Genomic DNA, 20,709 nt, shown 5'->3' with positions numbered 1-20,709 from the left:
ATGCGGCTCTCCTGCAAGGTAGCGGCGGCGCTGCTGTGCCTCGGCAGCGGGCTGCTGCTCTATCTGCTGGCGGGCAGCGCTGCCGCGCCCCCGCGCCCGCCGCCCGCGCCCTCCGCGCCCGCCCGACTCGCCGCGCCGCTCGCCCGCCGGCAGCCGCGGCTCAGCCGGAGCCCGCCGCGGAGGAACCCCGCCGGGGGCAGACTCGCCAGCGCCAGGTAACGGCCGGCGCCGGGACGACGGAGCTCGGCCGACCCACGCGTGAACAGTTGGCGCCCCACGCGCGACCGCCCCCGCTCCTTGGCCTCGGCGGGATGCCCGCCAGGCCCCTCCTGCCCAGCTGCGGCCCGGCTGCTGGAGCGCACCCGGTGTCAGGGGTGTCCGCCCCACGCGTGCCTGGGCCCTCCTGCCCTGTGGGCTCCCACTGCCGTGGCCGCTCTTTGCTGCCCGGTCCTTCAGGCACTTCCCTTTCCGAGGTCTTTTTCCCCTCGGCTCTGCAAGGGACCGGTGGCTGGAAACCCTCGTGCCGGCGGCTCTGCCGTAGGAGTACAAACTTTTCCTCTTTTTTTTCACCCTGAGTGTGGTTGCCAGGGATGCCACGAAAGTACGTAGAGGAGTTACCTCTGTCTCCGGTCCCTGTGCCCGAGCCGGGCGATAGCTCCTCCGCACGCCTGTGCGAGGGGAGCCTCTGAAATAGCAGCTTTTCCGTGAGTTTTGGCCTTGTTTTGAAGGCTGACGTGGGGAACGTGGTCCTCGCTGGCCAGAGTCTGTGAGGAGCTGCTGTCAGGCTCTGAAGCTACAATTTCTGGAGATTTTTCGTTCGTAATGCAGGGAGACGGAAAGGTATCTGGCTATTTCGGTGTGGTACCACTGGGGTCCAAACTGTGCGGCACTGACAGATTTTAGGCTGTTTTGAATGCTGTTAGCAGAACTTTAAAAAAGAGTTTGGAACCACAGTGTGTTCACTCATGCAGCACCTTACAGGCAGGATATTTTCACAAAAACTCTTAACTACTGCAGAAAAAGATAGGGCAGTGTGCTTTCAGTGGGTGGAGGACTGTTTTCTCCTTTGCATTCCAATTATATTATGGTCAGTGTGACCTCATATATCTAATTAACTTGGTATGTCTTTGTGTCTTTGATTCATGATTTCACAGAGATGTTCTGAATGAAAGACTATTCCTGCTTTTTGGGCTCTTATTCCTTAACTTATTAAAGCAGTTGGTTTCTTACAAGCGTGGTTACCCTGCTGAATGCAAAGAGATGTTTACTGTGGCTGAGAATGGATCATGGACAGAATTCAAATGCATGTATTAAAGCAGGATTATTTCCACTAGCAACTGTACCTCCCAAAGTCATTTTTCTTTAAGGCATATCTCTGTGATTATCATGGAAATCAAGAAGAGCTCTGAAGGAAGGAGCCCAGAAAGTATGAAACTGCTACAGAGTGTAAACAACTGTTACATTTCAATGAACTTTTCAGTGAGCATCTTCATATTTCAGAATTTGACGTCTAGCTTTTCTATTATTTTTTGACTTTGCAAGTCCTTTTACAAGGTCTGCAACACAACGGAGGGGGAGGGAAGGAGAGAGGAATGCTGTATTTAAACCATGCCTTTCCGTTGGTTTGTTGGTGGGGTTTGGTGATTTTTCCTTCACATCAGTTGGCAGGGCATGATCCTACACCATTGGCACCAGTAGGAGCTTGTAGAACTGAGAAGCCTGTGGGTCCAGTTCTACCCCTTGCTGAAAGATTTGTTATTGTGTCTGTTTTCACTAAAACAAAATCTATTTAAGTGATGGAGGGTATCCATAAAAAATGGTTTTTTGGGGGGTGGCATAATGTGGTCCAAGTCAAGTAGATGCCTGTCTGCTTGGAAAGGCAGAAATACCTGCCAATGGGTGCTGTTCTGGAATGGATCACATCCATGCTCACATGGTGAAGGCATCAGGTGGTGGGACCTGCTTGATTTAAAAAGCCTAATCCAAGATACACTGAAAGTATTGTGAGACAGTTTTCAGGGGGCTTGAGCTGGGGAGAAAAAAACAATGTTTTAATTAGTTATTAACTTCAGGAGTGCGTTCCCATTGATTTAATAGGCTGTGTGTATGTATATGCTTATAGTAAAGCACATCTGATTCAACATACTGAATCAGGGCCATTATTGACTATTCACTCCTCTAATATAGGTAATTATTATTTACTTGTTCCAAGCAAAGGAAGATTTTTTTATTTGATGTGAGAGCTGCTATGCAACATAACTGATTCATTTGGCATAACATCTGATTGTGGCTTTTTAAGGTCTGGTTATGGTCTGTGTGTTTGTACATAGACCATATGGTTAATTCAGATAAACTTTCTGAAGTTGTGCCTGCACGAGTGTAAGAAGTTGCTTGAATTCAGTTTTGCCAAGTTGATTTGTGTAGTTATATCAGAAGATTGAAGGTTTTGGCCTGAACTTAGAAATAGGCAAAGGTGTTATCTAGGATGTGCATTCAGTTAATGAGAATCAGTCATGTTGAAGCCAAGGTGAGTGGTAGTTTAACTGGGATTTTGTAACACTTCCATTATAACATTAGAAAACATTGTTTTTTCGTTTTTAAGATGTGCAGCCTTCTTATAACGTAAGTAGTCATATGTGATAAAAGCTTATTATAGCCACATATCACTAGCTGGCTGCTACCTAGCAAACATTAGTAGATATGCTCACACGTCCTGCTTTGCTCATCAGATAATTTGGTGACTGTAGATGAGCCTATATTCCAATCTAACTTTCTGTTTAGATTGGAAAACTGATTTTTGATAGTAGTTTTACTGATCCTTCCTTTTGGAAGTAGCAAGTCTTATGCTTGCAGTAAGATTTCTTTCATATGAAGAATTACAAAAATGTGCCAAACCAATGTGTGCAAAGTATCAAAAAGCAAAAGGGTTATTTTACATTTGAAGGGCAGATGTGACCACACTTTCTGTTAGACCAGCGTGGCAAGGCTTGGGAAGTGAATCTTTGCCAGCAGATTTAGTTCCCTGGAAGCAAATTTTCCAAAGCCAAACATGTTTTAATGGCAACCCCTCAAGATAATTTTTCTTTCTTTGCAGCCTGTGTGCACACACATACAAGTTTGGCTTGAGTTTGATAGCCTATAATAACATGCTGAAGGCCCAAATACCTCTAACAAAGAACCCACTTGATAAAAGAAGATAAAAACATCCACTCTGGTTTTGAGTGGTTTTCTCCCTTTTCTTTCAGCTGCAGGAGGAGATTGAAACTTCCAACAGTCTTTTGATTATCAGCAACTACAGCCAGTTTTATGCAACTGCATCGAAGTGACAAAACTGTGGTTTTAAAACATGTAGAGCCCTTTCTAAGTTATATTTTCAAGTGTGCAAGAGAATGTGTTTCAAATAATGGAGCCACTGTTGGGATGTTGACTCAGTGTTGACTGTGAGGAAAGGAGCCTATTGAGTGAATCACCAGTTTTGATACATTGCCTAAATCTAACCTTGTTTATGCTGTAAGAGTAAATGAGATCATAATATGAAGAAGGTTTCAAAAACTAACAACAGTATTGCATTTTGTAAGAATCTGCATGCATTATCTTTCTCTCAGGAATAAATTTGAGGGCTTGAATAGATTAGCAGGCTCTGTAATGAGATGGGAATGTGTTATTTTGAATGGATCTGGATTGATTTAGACAGGTTTTGGGTTAATTATGTTTGAGACACTTTGGCTTTGACTAATACAGAAATGTAGTGATGCTTTCTGTAGTGCTTAATCTTAGGCAACAGTGCTTAATTTTAAAGCTGTATAATAATATTTGGAGGAAAGTGAGAGCAGGAAGCAATTTTCTCTGAACAGATGGGTAAAACAGGGAACAGAGCAGAGTTTGACACAATGTTATATTAGTTAGATTTATAAAATATCAACAGGCTATGTTGATGTACTGAAATTAGAGGAAGGATTTCAAGGCAACAGAGAACTCATGTATATATAATGTCTTGATTTGTTCTTGTCAAACACATTAAGCTTTAAGGCCCAGGTCACTGCATTGTTTTAGATGCATTTAAACATTTAATTTAGGTCATAAAATCCAATTATAGACTCTGTCCATAACCAGTAAGTTGGACTGTAAATGAATGAATGCACATATAAATGTTGGGAAGAATTGGCTAATAATTGTAATACACTGTGTGCTTCTTAACATGCTTGGAAGTCTCTTGATGTAGGTAACTATTACTGCTGTGATAGCTGTTCCCATTTCACAGGCAGGACAACTAAAGCAGAAAGAATTAGTCACTCACCAAAGCTTTGCAGGGTCTGACTTACTGAAACAGAGCCAAAACTGGTGCCTGCTTCCCCTCCAACCACTACCTGTGTACTTCTCTGTCAGAAGCCTGTTGATGTCTCAGGTTGATAACCTCATGGTCTGTTCTTTCTGGCTTGTCAGCTGTTTTTTATTGTACATAACAGATCTTATCCTTTGTACATTTACCACAGCGTTAACGTGCTCCATCCTTTAAAAGAAAGTGTGCATCTCTCATCTGCCCAGTTTGCTGTATTGTCTGGGATCATCTGAGCAGGCAGCGTTTTGGAAGACTGTTTCCTAGTCTGTTTGCATCAACCACTGGTAACTACACAATAGACATCTGCAGTTAGAGATTCTGTATTGAATCAGGATTCTGTGTATGCCACATAAGAAACTTCAGCTTAAAGAAGGCCTTTCATTGAGCACTATACCTGCTTGACTGGGAAGGCACTTGATTCCCTGCCTGACCTATCCCTGGTAGAAATAGCTGCTCTACTGGTACGAGTTAAGTTCTAACCTCCAGTTTCTCTCTTGACAAGACATAGTGGAGGCTCCCTTATCTTCAGTAGGGGATCCAGATAAGCCAGCATAGCCATTAGTTCTGTGTAAAGCAGAAGCATCCTAGGTGCTGTTGCTCAAACTGGAACTGTTTTGGTTTGAAGACACCTACTGTGTCCTGAAGATCTTTAAGGAATACCCTTTCATCCAGATGTTACTCCTCCCCATCCCTTCCCTTCCTTCTCACACTATATGTATGTGCCTGTATAAACAGAGGAGGGAAAGGGACTTGTGATGTGTGTTGATGGAATCTGTTTTCTTGCTTTCCTAGCAGCTTGACTTTGCTTTACATCTGCCTCTTCTCAGACTTCTGGATAGTAATAGAAAGTTTGTAAAGGCTAGGCTGAAATTGTTAAATGCAACCTGCTATGGCACTTTTTTCCATCTCCCTTTCCAGCTCACCTTTGTCCTCACAGTTCTCTTGATTTCCCTGTATACTTTCAAAAAAGATGTAAAATGTTGTGTTCTAACTTTCTTCTGTACCTTGTTGCTACTTTCCTCACTGACTGTTGCCCTTAGCGTCCCAAACAACTACCGAGGTAGCTTAAATACTACCTCATGCTCCTTTTCTTGGGGATTTTTGTTCCCACTTGGGCTGTGGCAGCCTCCTGAACCCCTTCAGCCCAGACCTTCATGATCCATAATCATCTCCAAGGCTTAGCTTTCTCCTCCACTTTCTGGGGCTGGAAAGGTGTCTGTGTTGGCAGGTGGGAATGTCTCTCATTCATCTGTAGCTCCTCTGGGCTGACAAGACACTCTGTTTTCATCAGGGTTTGCTCTGCTGTGTCTCTTCATTGGGAGTGCTTGTCTATGTGTCCTGGAGTTTTCACTACGAAATATCTGCACAATGGAGTGTTCACTGTGGCTAAAATTTGCCAAGAAAAGCTGAGAGCCTTGGTGTTGGGTTTTGAAATGTTGCAATAAAAGCTTAGAGCTTAGTCCCTCTCCCAGTGAATTCCATTGCCAGAAGCTATATCAAAGCCGTTCTCATCCTGCATATGGCTTGATTTAGAGGCTCAATTAAGAGGAAACATTAAAGAGATAGGGAGAAAGGGGGAAAAGGGGATCTGTGTGAGCAGCTAATTATTCACTTCAATAATTCAGTGGTTTTTACACTAATAGGTTGGAAAGTAAATACCACTTCACATAGATGTAGTATTCCATTATTTATACGCTGATGAAATTGGGGTTTAATTAAGACTAAAGCCTAAGACTTTAAACCATTAATGAAACATGTTGCTTTGTATATTCAGTAAAGTACCATTGGCTGTTATGCCTTAATACAGAAGTGGGTTACTCTGAAGTATAGAACGATGGTGTTACACAAAGCAGCATTTTAATGTCTGGAAAAAGATAATGACAGCTTTATTAACTGTCATTTTTCTCTGTATTTAGAACTTTTGTTTCTAGTATTAACTTTACTGATGAATTGTATGTATGTAATTGTGTGTGCTGAGAAGAGGCAGGGATTGATGTCCTCTCTTCAGTGGTGTGTCAAGAGCTGGTAGTGATCTATGATTAGCCTTTTGAACTCTCCTATAATGATTATGATGCTTGTGATTTAGTTGCTTTGTCAGCACACAGCCAGTATAAATGTGATCCGTGCTGGAATGTGAATACAATGCAGTAGAAGCATTCCTGGAGGATGGGATTTTTTTACCTCCATACTGGTGGGGGAGCACACAAAACCAAAGGGCCATATTCTCAAAACATCTTCAACTCCCCCAAAGAAGTCTGATTTTTCTGGCTAATGAGTAGCTTCAGTGTGCCTTTTACACACAGATTCCTCTACTGTCTAGCTGAAATTTATTTCAAGCCTTCACAGATGGGTGCTAAGTGAAAACCCTGTAGTTTGGGCCTTGACTGCTTGTGGAATATTGTCAGATTGGTCTGGAATGTGTGAATATGTTTGTTTTTTAAAATCTCTATTTTAGCAATAATCTCAGGGATTCCATTGGGTGAAATGGAGAGCAGTCCTTTGAAACTATGCCAGTACCTTCAGGCCAGGATTAAGACATGCATTTTTAATAGGAAAATTAATTAACTGTTAGAAAAATTTACATATGGATAGAGTAGGTTTGGTTTTTCTTAAAGTATGGATGTCTTTTTCCAGTGTGGCCATTATGGGCCTGGTAATGAAGTTACTGGATGTAGTTGTGTGATCTGCCTTGTGTTAGAAAGTTGGCTAGGTAGTAGTAACTCTGTTCTGGCTTCTTAATATCTAATCTAGAAAAAAAAATAGCAGCTATCATTTGCACAGAGCAAGTTGCTGTCTGGTTTGAGGTGCTGTTGGATTAATTCCTTATATGTAGTGCAGTGATTTATACAAATCCAGAAGTGCAGGAATAACTAGAAAATAGCTTATTTCTTGTGTTGTGATTTTAACACTGTTGATTTGTACTGTTGGCAAAAAATGGCAAGGCACTTGCATGTTCTGTGGGTATCTAAGCAGGAAAAAACCCTCCTGATCCCTTACAGAGTGAAGGGGAAGCAGAAAAACCCTGATATCTGTTAACCACAGGGTTCTCTTCATGTTTCTCTCAGTATTTTTTTATGTGACTCTCTGAATTTTCAGGAAGCTTGGAGAACAGAAACATTCAAAAGAGCCTGCATCTTTGCAATGCATGCATCTGGCAGTCGTGGCATGTGGGGACCGGCTGGAAGAGACGCTAATCATGCTGAAATCAGCAGTTCTCTTCAGCAACAGGAGGCTCTGTTTTCACATTTTCGCTGAAGATTCCCTTAAGCCTGAATTTGAGAAGAAGGTGGGTTTCCTTGTCATTTGATAAAATAGATAAAGGAGGAATTTGTAAGTCACAAAGCTCCAAGAAAAGTTACACTGACATCAACAAGTGGCAACTTTTTTTTACTGTCCACTGTTTATCAATTCCTTAGGCATGCCTTTTTTTCCTGTCTTAAAGCTGTATAACACATAATGTGCAATTCCTCCCCCTGTGTCTTTCAGCTGAAGGAATGGCCCTCCTCATATACCAAGAAGTTTGAATACAACATTTACCCAATAACCTTCTCAGTAGGAAATGCTCAGGAATGGAAGAAGTTATTCAAACCATGTGCTGCTCAGCGCCTTTTTCTTCCGGTAAGGCACCTGGATTTCTGAGTAGGTTGCTTCAGGAAAAGGTTAATTCCACAGAAAGGAAGTTTTGCTGGTGTGATATTGAAACCATTCTCAGGCTGAAACATCTGCTTAAAGATATTTTAGGCTGTGCTTTAGCCACTTTGGGACGGGGGGGGGGGGGGGGGGGGGGGGGGGGAACCAAAACAGAAATCCAGCCTCACTTTTTCTCCTCCTAACAAAGGATGTGTGTTTCTTATTTGCCTCCAGTTCCATTAGCCTCTTGGACTCTTAAGACTCAGTGCAGAGCTCTCAGGGCAGATGCTTTCAGGGTAGATGCTGCATGCCTTCCGTAAATAGCATTCTTGTCAGCGTGCAGTCACCATATCCTCTTTACCCATTATCTCCCTTTTCATATGTTGGCCCTCAGACAGGTGCTTTCAGCAATCCCTTTTCCTCAAGTTTGGTGTTTTTTTTCTTTTTCCAGGACTGTCAGATTTGCCCCTCAGGTAATAATTCCAATGTGCTCCAAGTCAGATTTCATGCAAGAGCCCTGTGCACCCTGGCATCTTCAGGTTCACTGAAAATTTGTATTCTTAACTGTAGGATACTTAGTGTCATAAACTCTGCATGTATTTAAGATGGCTGGAGAGAAGGAAGGTGTTGATAGCAATTTTGCATATGCAGAAATGTCATCAGAAATGGAAAGAGCTTTGGCACAAAGCGATTTCGGTGGAATTGGGAACATCTATGAAAAATATCTTGTGCGTTGCTGTTGACTGGGCTGGCTCCAGTGGAGTGACATGCTCTTCACATGATCCAGATTTCTCTGTTGCTGCCTTACGAGAAATGGGGACACACACAAAGCAATTCTTACTTTCTCAGATGGAAACAATCAGGAGACAGCTGCACGTCCAGATACGTAGGTTATGAATACATATGTGAGAAAATATGTGCTGTCAGCAGTTCTGTTTATCTGCCATTTAGGGGTAGCCTATCAAATGCACAAAGGCCGGATGGCCTGAAAGTAACTCCAACTTCAGCAGGGATCCTCTCTTCCCAGAGGAAATATTTCTATCACCTGGAAAATAATCCCTATGTGTTGGCTTGTTTGATACAGATTGTTTGCAAGAATGTACACAAATGGGATTGTTTTCACTGCATAAACACCATTCTCTCTTGCTGTTTCTGTGGTATTTCTTGTCATTTTGGTAGACTCTCATTGCAGAAACTGTTTTATTTGTCATCACCCTTCTGATGTGATTCCTTTAGGCTGGGCAATGCTTTTTTGGTTCCTTTTTGTACTGGAGAACTCTGAACTTCAGCAGTGGAATAGTAGACCATTGCATGTTGTCTTAGCAAAACTAGGAGGCAGCCTGAACTGTAAATGTTTGTTTCTCTTGGGGCAGTTGCAAAATGTTGTGCTGGTCAGGCTGAGGTTTATGACTGTCAACAGGAGGGGTTGTCCAAGAGAAGTTGCAGCTGACACTAAGTTGATATGGATAGAATAAAGAAAACAAATTGTAGTAATAGATGAGGTGGCAAGTGTCCAGTTGGAGTTTTGATACTCAAGTTCACTGCCTGGCAGAATCTTGGGCTGTTTCCATGTAATTTCAGCCACCATTATTATTATCAGTTCTTGATAACTAGGCTCTGAATGTCCCCTTCGAATGAGGAATCCAGTCTGCACACAGCAGGAGCAGAGGGTTTCAGTGTTACTGTTTACAGAACTATTTCAGCTTGTATTTTAAATAAATACCAGCAGGACACCAGGATCCTTCCTTTCTTACCCTTCCCTGTCCTAAGTGTTTTCCCTCGGGGCAGCATAAAATGTGACTGGATTTAGGGAGGGCCCCAGGAGAGCAGTAGCAGAGTTTCAGCTGTTTATCGCTCAGTTGTGCAAATTGTCTTGCTCCTGATAATGCTAAGCCCGAGTGGAATGTGAGTCTTTGATTCACAAGTGTCTCTCCTGCCAAAGAAACCTCCCTCCTGCAGAAATATCAGGCATGTGAAAGTGGACAGGAGGGGAGGGAGAATGTGCAAGGGAGAGTTGTGCAAGAAGGTTTTAATGGTTTTACTCTGATAAAACTAGAGCTACTGCATGTCATCCTGCAGCTTGTAGTAATGAGCTGCTTGGTCCTGAGTAACAGATGGATGTGAGAAGATCACACAGCTTCTTACATCTTACAGAGGCGTCCTGTGACGTGATCGTGTTTGCTACATGTGTGCTGGGAAAGGGGATTGAGCCTCTGTAATCTCCCAAGCCCGAGTCTCACTGTGCAGTCTACTACAATAAAACCATCAGTGGGATTTGCAGAGGCAGAATAAGGAAGATGCAGATCTTAACAGGAGCACTGAAGGGAACTTTCCAAATCAACTAGGAGTCTAACGCTCTCAGGAATCGCTTGAAACTGTTTTGTGATACTCACCTGGATCTGAAGACACCAGGTGAAAAACTCTTCTCAGGGATGCTGCATATCACAGCACTGCCTTGCAGCTGTTCCTACATTGCTGCTTTGGAGCTACCAAAACAATCAGCTAACATGTCATGAAATGCTGAAGGGATTTTTGGATGATTTTACTTCTAATAGTAACTAACATTTAGAACCCTTCTCAAAACATTTAATCTACTTAAGAGCTTTTCAGGTAGATTAGCAATATCCCTGTGTTATAGCTGTCCTCTTGAGCACACTGAAGTATCCAACCCAGTGGATCAGAGGTAGCACTGGGAGTAGATGCCAGAATCTTAGAGACAAAACTTTCTCTCTCTTCTGTAACTTCAGTTAATTACTTACTACAATTAAGTTCAGTGACTCAACTTTGTGGTACTGCTGCATTGGCATCAAGATTTGTGATTTGTCCCAAATTCTGGATAAAGCTCTGAAAACCTGCCATGCTAGCCATTGCAAACCATTAGGTAGCTTCACAAAACACCAGTATGTGTTTACACAGCAGTGTGTTATTACTTGCCAACCTTGCTAACACAGGGAGAATCTATGGAGACAGAAGTTGTGAAATCAAATTACAGATAATTGAGTATTTAAGTGAAGTGTCAGGCTAAATATAGCCAGTTCTGTGCAGAACTTTCACAGATTTACCAAGAATAATCTATATAGCTGGAAAAAAAAAAGTTCACACTTCTTTTAAGTGTGTAAGTAGCTGTAGAGAGAGGAGGGAGACAAGCACAGTGGAGCCGTACTCCTGACCATCCGCTTCAGACATCTCAGTCTGTCAGGTGTGTCTACATGTTTGGTGCAAGCAAGCCTGAGCTCAGGTACCAGACACAGTGTTGCACTGATGATGCTCCAGGTCAGATGGGTGTTGCTTTAACCTGCAGTCACAGCCCTGCTCAGCCCTCCTGGCAGGCTCTGTGCACTGCCAGCCCTGGCTGTGCTGAGTCTGGTTCAGGCTGGAGCAAGGTCTCTACCATGGGCTGTGCCCTGTGGGGCTCAACTGCTTTTGATACTGGAAATCATCAGTGAAAAATCCATTGTCTCCTCTTGTATGCTTCTGAAGAAGTAAACGGTAAATATTGTTTAAAGGGCTGTGTAAAGCAGAAAATAGCTTTTTGAAAACTCTATTTAGTTTTGGAACAGAGCTACCTGAAAGCTATCATAGCATGGTCTGGGTTGGAAGGGACCCCAAGGATCACAGAGTTCCAACCCCCCTGCCACAGGCAGGGCCACCAACCTCCAGGAATGATCTAGACAAGGTTGGGCCCCATCCAACCTGGCCTTGAACACCCCCAGGGATGGGGCACCCACCCCCTCTCTGGGCAGCCTGTTCCAGTCCCTCACCACTGTCTCTGTAAAAAAAACTCCCCTCTAATATCTAATTTAAATCTTCCTTCCTTTAGCTATGGGATACTGGGAATGCCGGACTTATGTAAGTGTTCATTCCCAGATAAATCCTGGGAGCTATGCAAGGAACTCTTACAGCTGCAACTTCTGAAATGAAATTTCCCTACCCAAGGTGAAGTCAGGAGGGGATGTGATGGATTCAAACTGACATGCATAGGTTTTAAATAAGGCTTAACACTTCACATGTGGGGAAAAAATGTGAAAGGCTCAAAGCAAGTAGCAGAGCTTTTCTTGTAGCCTGTTGGGTGTCACTGCAGGGCAACACCTCGGACACAGGAGAGGGAAGAATACAAGGTGGAAAGCTTAGGGTCAAATGTTGGTAGGCACCCATTTGCAAATTACTGAAATACCTGCTTAAATCCATTTATGTTTAGGTGAATTTTTACAGCCTGCTGACTTCCACAGACATTAAATTATGTGTATGTTTAAGGTTGCTGAAAGAACAGTTTTCTGCTGAAGAAGCAGTGCCCAGGCTGCCAACTTATGCTTGGGAGGAGTGTCTGTGTGCACCCATTAAACTTCCCCCTTTACTCTCTGCTGGAAACCCCCTGAACTTGTCTCTCTACCAGCCCACCCTTAGGAAAAATCTCTCGGGCAAAACCTAATAGTTTCTGCTCTGTTTCTGTTCAGGTGTTACCTCCTGTCTCAGACTAAATTTTGGGGCATTTTTTTTTTAAATATCACTTGATCATATGTGCCTTCATATAGCAGGTCTCTCTAAATCAGAACTTCTGGATGCCACGGAATAATATACAATATCTGGGATACCCTTAAGCTGAAAACCCCTTTTGCCCTTTGAACTTTGTGTATTCTATTGATTTACTCTCAAAGGAACTGTCTTCTTTTCTATTTGGGCTTTTTAGTATTGGACTTAAGGGTCCTTAACATTTGTAAATACACACTCTGAGCTCTTAGTGTGTCATTGAACTCTGTGTCAGTCATTTATCCATACCTTTATGTGCTGTTGGGTGGGTTTTGTACCTTTTATCCAGCAGAGTGATCGGAATTGTGTTGGACTTATGTGGAATTTCTTGTAAGCATGGCTTTTATTTAAAAAGTAAACCCGCTTTCCTTTTATGTAGGAGTAACATGTAGTTATGTCAGAAATACAGGTCAGGGATTTGTTAAACTTGGCTAAATGTCAGTCTGAATCCCAAAGTGTTCAGTCAGGTGAAAAATCTCATTTCAGTCCATACTGATGGGGTTGGCATCTCAGCAGATGCCTGTTGAACACGCTTAGAGGTAATTCCCCACCCAGGCTTGCTCAGAATCCTGATGTTGCTCACTGTCTTTCACAGGTAATTTGCAGTCACAATACAGTTCAACTGATGTACAATTCAGTTTCTTCAGTAGAATATATTCTTACTTGCATAAAGAGGAGACTTGGTCATTAGTATTGTTACAGTTGGATGAGAGTGTGATTGTTCTGTTACACAGCATGGTGAAAGTCCAGACCCTTTTGTATTTACTTATCAAAGAAAGAGTGAGAAACAGGTCTTCTGCCTGAAAGCACAGTAAGAAAATTTCAGTCCTTCAGGAATTTTTCAACAGTTTGACCAAATAATGAATTATTTTCCTGAATAATGAAGAAGAGCAACAGTTGGAACTGATGGTCAGCTTTAGCTAATGATATTAATTGCCTAACAAACATCACAAGCAGTGTGTGCAAACATCAAGAGAGATTTCCAGGACTGTTGGAGCACAATATAGTTTGCCCTATATTAATGAATGAGCATGTAAGGATTCGGATAGCCACAAGGGGGAACAGTGTCAACAAGAATACATTAAATATCCTGGATCTAATTTAGAGTCTGCACCCTTCTGACTTGAGTGACTTAATGGGGGTTATTCCTGGGGTTATTACACAGTCTGATAACAGAAATCAGCATCTGACCTGGTAAGTTTTAATATCACATTTCTACTTACTGAGCAAATTCTGTTCTTCAGGGGGATGCATGTATGTTTTTGAGATTGGTAGGGTTGTCTTTATAATCATGATACGTTTGTATATATTAAAAACAAAAAAATACCCCAAAAAACCCCAAACAAACCCACAAAAAAACCCCAGAAACAAAAAACAAACCAGCAAGCCATTAACCTGATAATTGTTGTTCCTGTGTGCAGTTACATTTAGCTGATAAATCAATAACTTTTTTCAAATTATCAATTTAAAAGCAAAGTCTCTTTTGTCAATAATCTTCCTGTTTTGTTGTCTGGTTTTGGTTTTGTCTCTCCCTCTCCTCACTCCGCAAACCCAAAAGGTCATTCTGAAGGATGTGGATTCTCTCCTTTATGTGGACACTGACGTTCTCTTCCTGAGACCCATCGATGACATCTGGCACATCCTGACAGAGTTCAACTCCACACAGCTGGCTGCTATGGCCCCGGAGCACGAGATACCCAAGATCGGCTGGTACAGTCGATTCGCACGTCACCCGTATTATGGAACAACTGGAGTCAATTCCGGAGTGATGCTAATGAATTTAACACGGATACGCAACACTCAGTTCAAGGTAAGAAGGAACACAGCTGCTGGAGCAACCAGGCATTGGTGTGTTTCCACATCTTGTAAAACTCGGTGATATAAGGTTTGTAATATAAAGAATCTGAAAAATACAGAATGTGTGCTTGGATGCTGAAAGGAATTAGAGTAAAAATGTATCCAAACAAGTGAAACTTCCTCAAGAGTCTCAAGAGAATTTGTAGATGAAGCAGGCTGTTAGCAGTACTAATAATGGCTTCTGCAACATTTAATTTTCCCTTAAAAGATACATGACAGAAGAAACTCAAGGATCTCTAGTGTAGTCACTGTGTTGTTTTTAAAAGTTGGAAAGCTTGATGTGAATTTCCAGAGTAACTGTAATTTTTTTGCATCTGCTGTAAAGAGAACTTTGTTTCCTGCTACAGATCAAGCTACTCCATGAACTGATATGAACAAGAAGGGAATGTTTTCTCTAACATCTTCCCTCTTTTGTGGAAGGCCTGGCTTGCAAAATCTCTGTTTGTTTCACTGAGCACGTGTTCTCTAGCCTGTTTAAGTGCTTTATTTACACCAAGTAGTCAAGGCCAGGGGTTTCCTGTATTCATTATTCCCAGGGAGGATAATTTTTAGTCTCCAGTTTTCTTCACTTTCATACCTCACTTTTCATCTTGTCTCTGCACTTTTGCATTTTCCCACTTTTTCTCCCTCCTGTTGCTCAGAATAGGAAGGTTGTGAATAGCAGGAGCTGACATCACAGCTGGACCCAGGAGACCTCCCTTTCCTGTTTAGGTAAACAAAGGCACAATCAGCTCTGCTGTTCCAGCCCTGTCCAGCTCTAACATTTCCTGGCAGTTCTTCATTTTACATCCAGGTATCTGACATGGCTTAGCAGACCTGCAAATATGTGGATGAGTCCTATAGCTCATCACAGTTCATGGTATTAACCCATTGCTTCTGTTTCTCTGCCCTGCAGAACAGCATGATCCCAAGTGGCCTGACCTGGGAGGAAATGTTATATCCACTATACCAAAAGTACAAAAATTACATTACATGGGGAGACCAGGATTTACTAAACATAATTTTTTACTTTAACCCAGGTAAGTAATGATTCTTGGAGTTGTGATTATCTGTGTTAAGAAAATTTCTGAGTGCTACTTGTTCTTTTATAAAAATGCATTTTATATAGAGTCATAGAATGGTCTGGGTTGGAAGGGACCCCAAGGATCACAGAATTCCAACCCCCCTGCCACAGGCAGGGCCACCAACCTCCAGGCCTGGAGCTACACAAGGTTGCCAGGTGTGAAGTTGTTGTGGAAGCGCATTTAGAATTTACAACCTGTGAAAATACTTCTGAAAGTGGTGTGGGTAGTGGGGTGCTTGGACTTGCTTCCATTGAGTATGTAAATCTGTTTTCTGGAGAAAAAGAGATAATGTTCATGATGAAACAGAGGAATGACGTCCATGTTCTATTTGTGCTTAGGAGCATCACTGCTCTGGGCCTAGCCAAAGAAGGTTTTTGTTTCAGACATTTATCTGAACGTGAAACTGCCAAACCTTCTCCAAAGTTGTGCTCTGTTTTCTGAAATTCAGCTCAATTGGGCTATTTATGCAAGCAAATAATAAAGCTAATAGAAAACAGGCACAGCCATGGGAGTATCTTGTCTAGCACAGCTGCCTTCTGTACCTTTGCTCCTTCCCTAAAACTTCTTTTTGAGAAAGATGCTTCCAGCCTCTCAGTGGAATGGTCCATCCTCAGTAGGCACCAGGATGGGTTCTGAGAGCAGACAGCACAGCCTGTCTGCCCCAGTGTGACTAATGAGTCTGTATTTGTCAGCCCAGCAAATGTCCTGTCTCATTCCTGTCACCACTCTTGCACAATGCTTCCGTAAACAACTTGTAGCATTTTTGGTTGGTGGTTTGTCCTTTGTCTCCTCCTTGACTGGAGCCTTACTCACATGGATGTGTATTTCCAAGGAACTGGCAAGTTCAGGCCTCTGCACTGTCAGAGGGTGTGACTCTTTCTGCCAGGGCTGAGACAGCTTCTGGAAACTCAGCCTTTTGTCAGGATTTTGCACTGAGGACACAGAAATGACTCCAGGTGTTTCCAAAAGCAGCAACACCTGAGAAATGCAAGGATCTCTCAATGGTGGCATAGTGTGTGCTTCCAAGGAAGCCAGGGACCTTCTTTAATGCTTCTGAATGTGCTGAGTGTCAATTCCTATGGCTTTTCCTCATTTCCCATGTGACTCTATTCCCTCAAGTGCTCTGAAGAACAGAGTAAGTTTGGATTTATCTTTCTTTATTCTGTTCCCTTTTCTTTTTCTCTGAGGAGTGATGGGGTAGGTAACAGGATATACCCAAACTCAGGCAAATGAGAGAGCAAAAGCAAAGCAACAAGCTGACATCTGCTTACTGCAGCATCCCTAGTACACCACGTATTTACCTCAATCCTAGGGAGAAAATACAGTGGAGGAAATCTTAATTGTGAAATCTTAAATTAACTTCCAAAGAGAAATGAATGCTGTGGGTTAGGATCTACTGGAAGAAGAGAAAGATGAAGCCAGATGAGTTGTGAAGTTGAACTCAAGTCTCCAGCTTAAGCAGGGAGGAAGAAAACAAAGGTTGCGAAAACACTGTAGCTCTGTGATGAGGGCACTTTCTATTGAAGCCACATGTTGAGACTCTTGTGCACCATGGTCTGTCTTTTCCTTGTAACTGGTAAATAATTCTCTATGAATTACATAACATCAGACTGCACAGGAAAAGAAGACAAAAGAACTGGATACAATTAAAACTGAAAACTAGATTTTCCCGAGGTTTTGAAGTGCTGGGTTGTAGACAGTGGCCTGGGAAGGAATCAGTTGAAATTGCTGCAGGTGGCTTTTTGTAGAGGCCATGCACTGGCTTAAAAATACACAGAACTGTGTTGTCTGGGGGCTGCAGAGATGGTTATTATAAGCATGCTGCAGATACTGTGGGTGCATATAGAGCAAGTTGTGGGTTTTTTAAAAAGCATCAGGAGAAAGGGGATTACAAACCCTTTGCAGAAATTAGGCTCATCTTTAATTAACTGGAACCTGTGAAATTAACAGATGACAACTCTTAGGAGGGCTGTGGATACAGTATACCATATATACACTCTGCTGTGTCTCAGTATAACAGGTTGTCACAGGCTCAGTGAAAGCCTCAGCAGGAAACACTGGGTGCACTTTGCAAGCTCTCTGTGCTGTCTCCAGAGCAATCAGGATTCTTCACAATCCTCCCTGCTCTGTGAGCTTCCTCATTTCTGTAACCCTAGAAACTTCTTACTGGGGCAGAGGACCCTGGATAGTGCCACCTGGTGCACACTCTGTGGGTCACATTCTGGCACTTCCAGCTTTCTGAAGTATTCCCTTGAGTTGCTGTTTGTCCCAGTCTTTACGTTGCTCTCTCTCTGTTAGCTCAGGTCTAGCAGTGCTGAATGGTTATTGTCATCCCTGAGGAGAGGAAGCTTCTGTGTCTAGCTGCTGCTTGGGGTAGTTGCAAACAGAAGTAACTGAAATATTTTCCTCATCATCAGTCCCACTTTCTCCCCAGAAACATGGTTTAAATTGCTGTAACTCCTCATGTCTTCTTTTTCCCTTCCCTTTTATCCCCCATCTCCCTTGACCAACGCTGGCAGAGTGTCTCTATGTGTTCCCATGTCAGTGGAACTACCGGCCGGATCACTGCATGTACGGAAGCAACTGCAGAGGTGCAGAAGAAGAGGGTGTCTCTGTTCTGCACGGAAACAGGGGCGTCTACCACGATGACAAGCAGCCGACTTTCAAGGCGCTCTACGAAGTGATACGGGATGTGAGTCTCCTGTCGCGATAGAGACAGTGCTGGGGTTCCAGTGTAGGCGACTGGCTTATCCATGTCCCTCAGGCTGCTCTTCCAGCAGGAAGCACTACTATAAGTGTCACACACAAAATAACAAGGTTGCTTTGGCCTCTCCTGTTTTACCACAGGCATGTATCTGAGGTGGTTTAAACAGTGCTTCGTACTACAGTGAACTTCTAATCACCGAGGCTGATAAACTGCTTGGCTGCCATGCTGGTGGTGGAAGGGAAGTGTTTGAGTGGAGATCTTCCCACCATAAAAAGGACATTGAGGTCCTTGAGCAAGTGGAGAGAAGGACAACCAGGCTGGTGAAGGGGCTGGAGGGCAAATCATATGAGGAACAGCTGAGGGAGCTGGGGATGTTTAGCCTGGAGAAGAGGAGGCTGAGGGCAGACCTTATCACCACCTACAACTACCTGAAGGGAGGTTGTAGAGAGGTGGGCGATGCTCTCTTCAGCCAGGTGACAGAAGATAGAACAATGGGCAATGGCATGAAGCTGTGCCAGGGCAGGGACAGATTGGATATTAGAAACACATTTTTTACTGAAAGAGTTGTCAGGGGCTGGAACAGGCTGCCCAGGGAGGTGGTTGAGTCACCTTCCCTGGATGTGTTTAAAAAATGGGTAGATGAGGTACTTAGGGATATGGTTTAGCATAGGATGGGAATGGTTGGACTTGATGATCTTCAAAGGTCTCTTCCAACCTTGTGATTCTGTGATTCCTCCTGGTGCTGCAGCTCTGGTCTGTAAATACCCAGTGAAAGCTTGGACCCCCTGGGCACATGGAAGGCAGAAGCTCACATACAGACACAGGTCTGCATTTCTACCTCCAGTGCTGTGTGTGTACACCTCCACTCTCTAAAATAGCCATGGTGTTCTGGTGTCCCTGTGTTGGGAAATCTCCTTTAAATGCAGGCTCTAGAAACAGACTTTTTGGGTAGTTGGCTATTCCAGGTAATACACCCTGACAACCTTTCTAACAGCAGGCTGAAGGTGGCAGCTTTGGTGACACTCTGGGAAGGTGAGGGACAACTCACTGCCTACTTAAATAAGGTTTTATCTTAGGGAAACCTCTCAGATGCTGTTTTGTAACTAGCACTGATAATTCTCTTTCTCTTTCCTTTAGTTTCCATTTGAAGACAATCTCTTCCAGTCCTTGTACTACCCTCTGCAGTCTAAGTTTCTGGATACAGTGCACACTTTGTGTGGGAGGATTCCCCAAGTATTTTTGAAGCAAATTGAGAAAACTATGAAGAAGGTGTATGAAAATCGTGTCATTGTCTACTTGGGGGCCAACCACAGATACTAAATGTAGCTATATTTTTTTCAGTTTCTAATTCTAGCATCTCACCAAGCACACAAATGAAGTGCATGACCTCTTGTACTGAAACTTATTCAGTTTCCTATTAAGTCCTGAAATTACAAAACCAGAAGAAATCCTGGACATGGACCTACACTGGCCTTTCCTGGATATTTTGTTCTCTTCCTATGTTTCTCTCTGACAAGTTTCAATTGGTTATTTGTTTAAGAACAGCTGTATTCACTGCAGCTTCTGTCAGGTTGTGTGAAAGGTTCTCCTGATCTTCAGCTTCACCAGGAAGTTGTGGTATGAGCTGTGTAACACCAAGGGAACATACCCCTTGAAATGACAGGGCAGGTATCCTTGAGTGTGATGAGAATGCTGAATTGCAGAAAAGATCACTCTAGTGACAGGATGGGTTAAAATTTACTGTACTAAAGGGAAAGTAATTGCCCTTCTGTCTGAAGGTGGGTTACCTGCTGCTCTTCACAAGTAGGGCCGAAGATTTCTCTTACATAAGAAGATCTGGGGAATAGAAGTGCCTGTTTCCTTTGTATTTTACAGCACTTTTTGTCTCATGATTGTCAGTTTCCCCCTCTGCTCTTCAGTAGGTTTGTGAGGGCTTCTCAGGAGGGAATGGGAAGGAAAGTAATTACACCATAAATAGTAAAGCAGTGCCCAAGGAATGGGAGGGGGATGCAGAACGGAGAGAGAATCCTTCCTGGTGTGCAGTACAGTACAGGCATCATCTTCCCCTCCACTACCTTAAAGAATTAATTCCCTGACTTGGTGCTGCTCATTGTGTTAGGCACACTCCAGGAATGCTGCGAATGGAGAGTACAAAACCAGGTACTACTACTGCTTTCCTCTTCAATTGCTGTTAACTGCACAGTAACAACAGTGAGCCACCACCAGCCCTTCTTAAAGCTCGTGGTATCTGAGAGGTGCTTGGGACAAGTCATGGGGGTACTGGGTTTGAGGACAGTGGGTCCCAGAGGGTGTTTTGCAAGTGTCAGCCTTGAGGGGTGTGTGTGGGTGAGTGCTTAAAGGCAACAGCCAAGGAAGTGATCTTACTTTTCAAGTCTCTTCAGGAAAAAAAAAAAACCAAAACAGCCACTCCTTGGAACTGCTCACTGTAATACCTGATAGGCCAAGTGGGTGAGGAGGGTGGGATCTGTGAAGCTTTTCTCTAACGAAAGGAAAACAGGTACAGATTGTTATACAGTGTAACATGCTTGTTAGAGCAGCGTTTGGGGGTATGGATGAGGGAGAGG

At 43.1% G+C, this 20,709-nt stretch overlaps 1 protein-coding gene across 1 annotated transcript; it reads left to right on the top strand.

Annotated features, from left to right (window-relative positions):
- On the top strand, positions 1-19,444 carry GXYLT2 (glucoside xylosyltransferase 2; the record flags this gene model as incomplete). The annotated part of the gene is made up of 7 exons (XM_084269651.1): positions 1-215; positions 7,436-7,625; positions 7,826-7,957; positions 14,055-14,306; positions 15,249-15,372; positions 17,937-18,109; positions 19,262-19,444. 7 exons carry the CDS (start codon positions 1-3, stop codon positions 19,442-19,444), a joined length of 1,269 nt encoding a protein of 422 aa, XP_084125777.1.
- Between the last annotated feature and the right edge of the window lie 1,265 nt (positions 19,445-20,709).

This window comes from Gallinula chloropus (genome assembly GCF_964237585.1).
Source record: "Gallinula chloropus genome assembly, chromosome: 12".
NCBI lineage: Eukaryota > Metazoa > Chordata > Aves > Gruiformes > Rallidae > Gallinula > Gallinula chloropus.
Note: the sequence above shows the minus strand (reverse complement) of the source record. Positions and strands in the feature narration are given on the sequence as shown.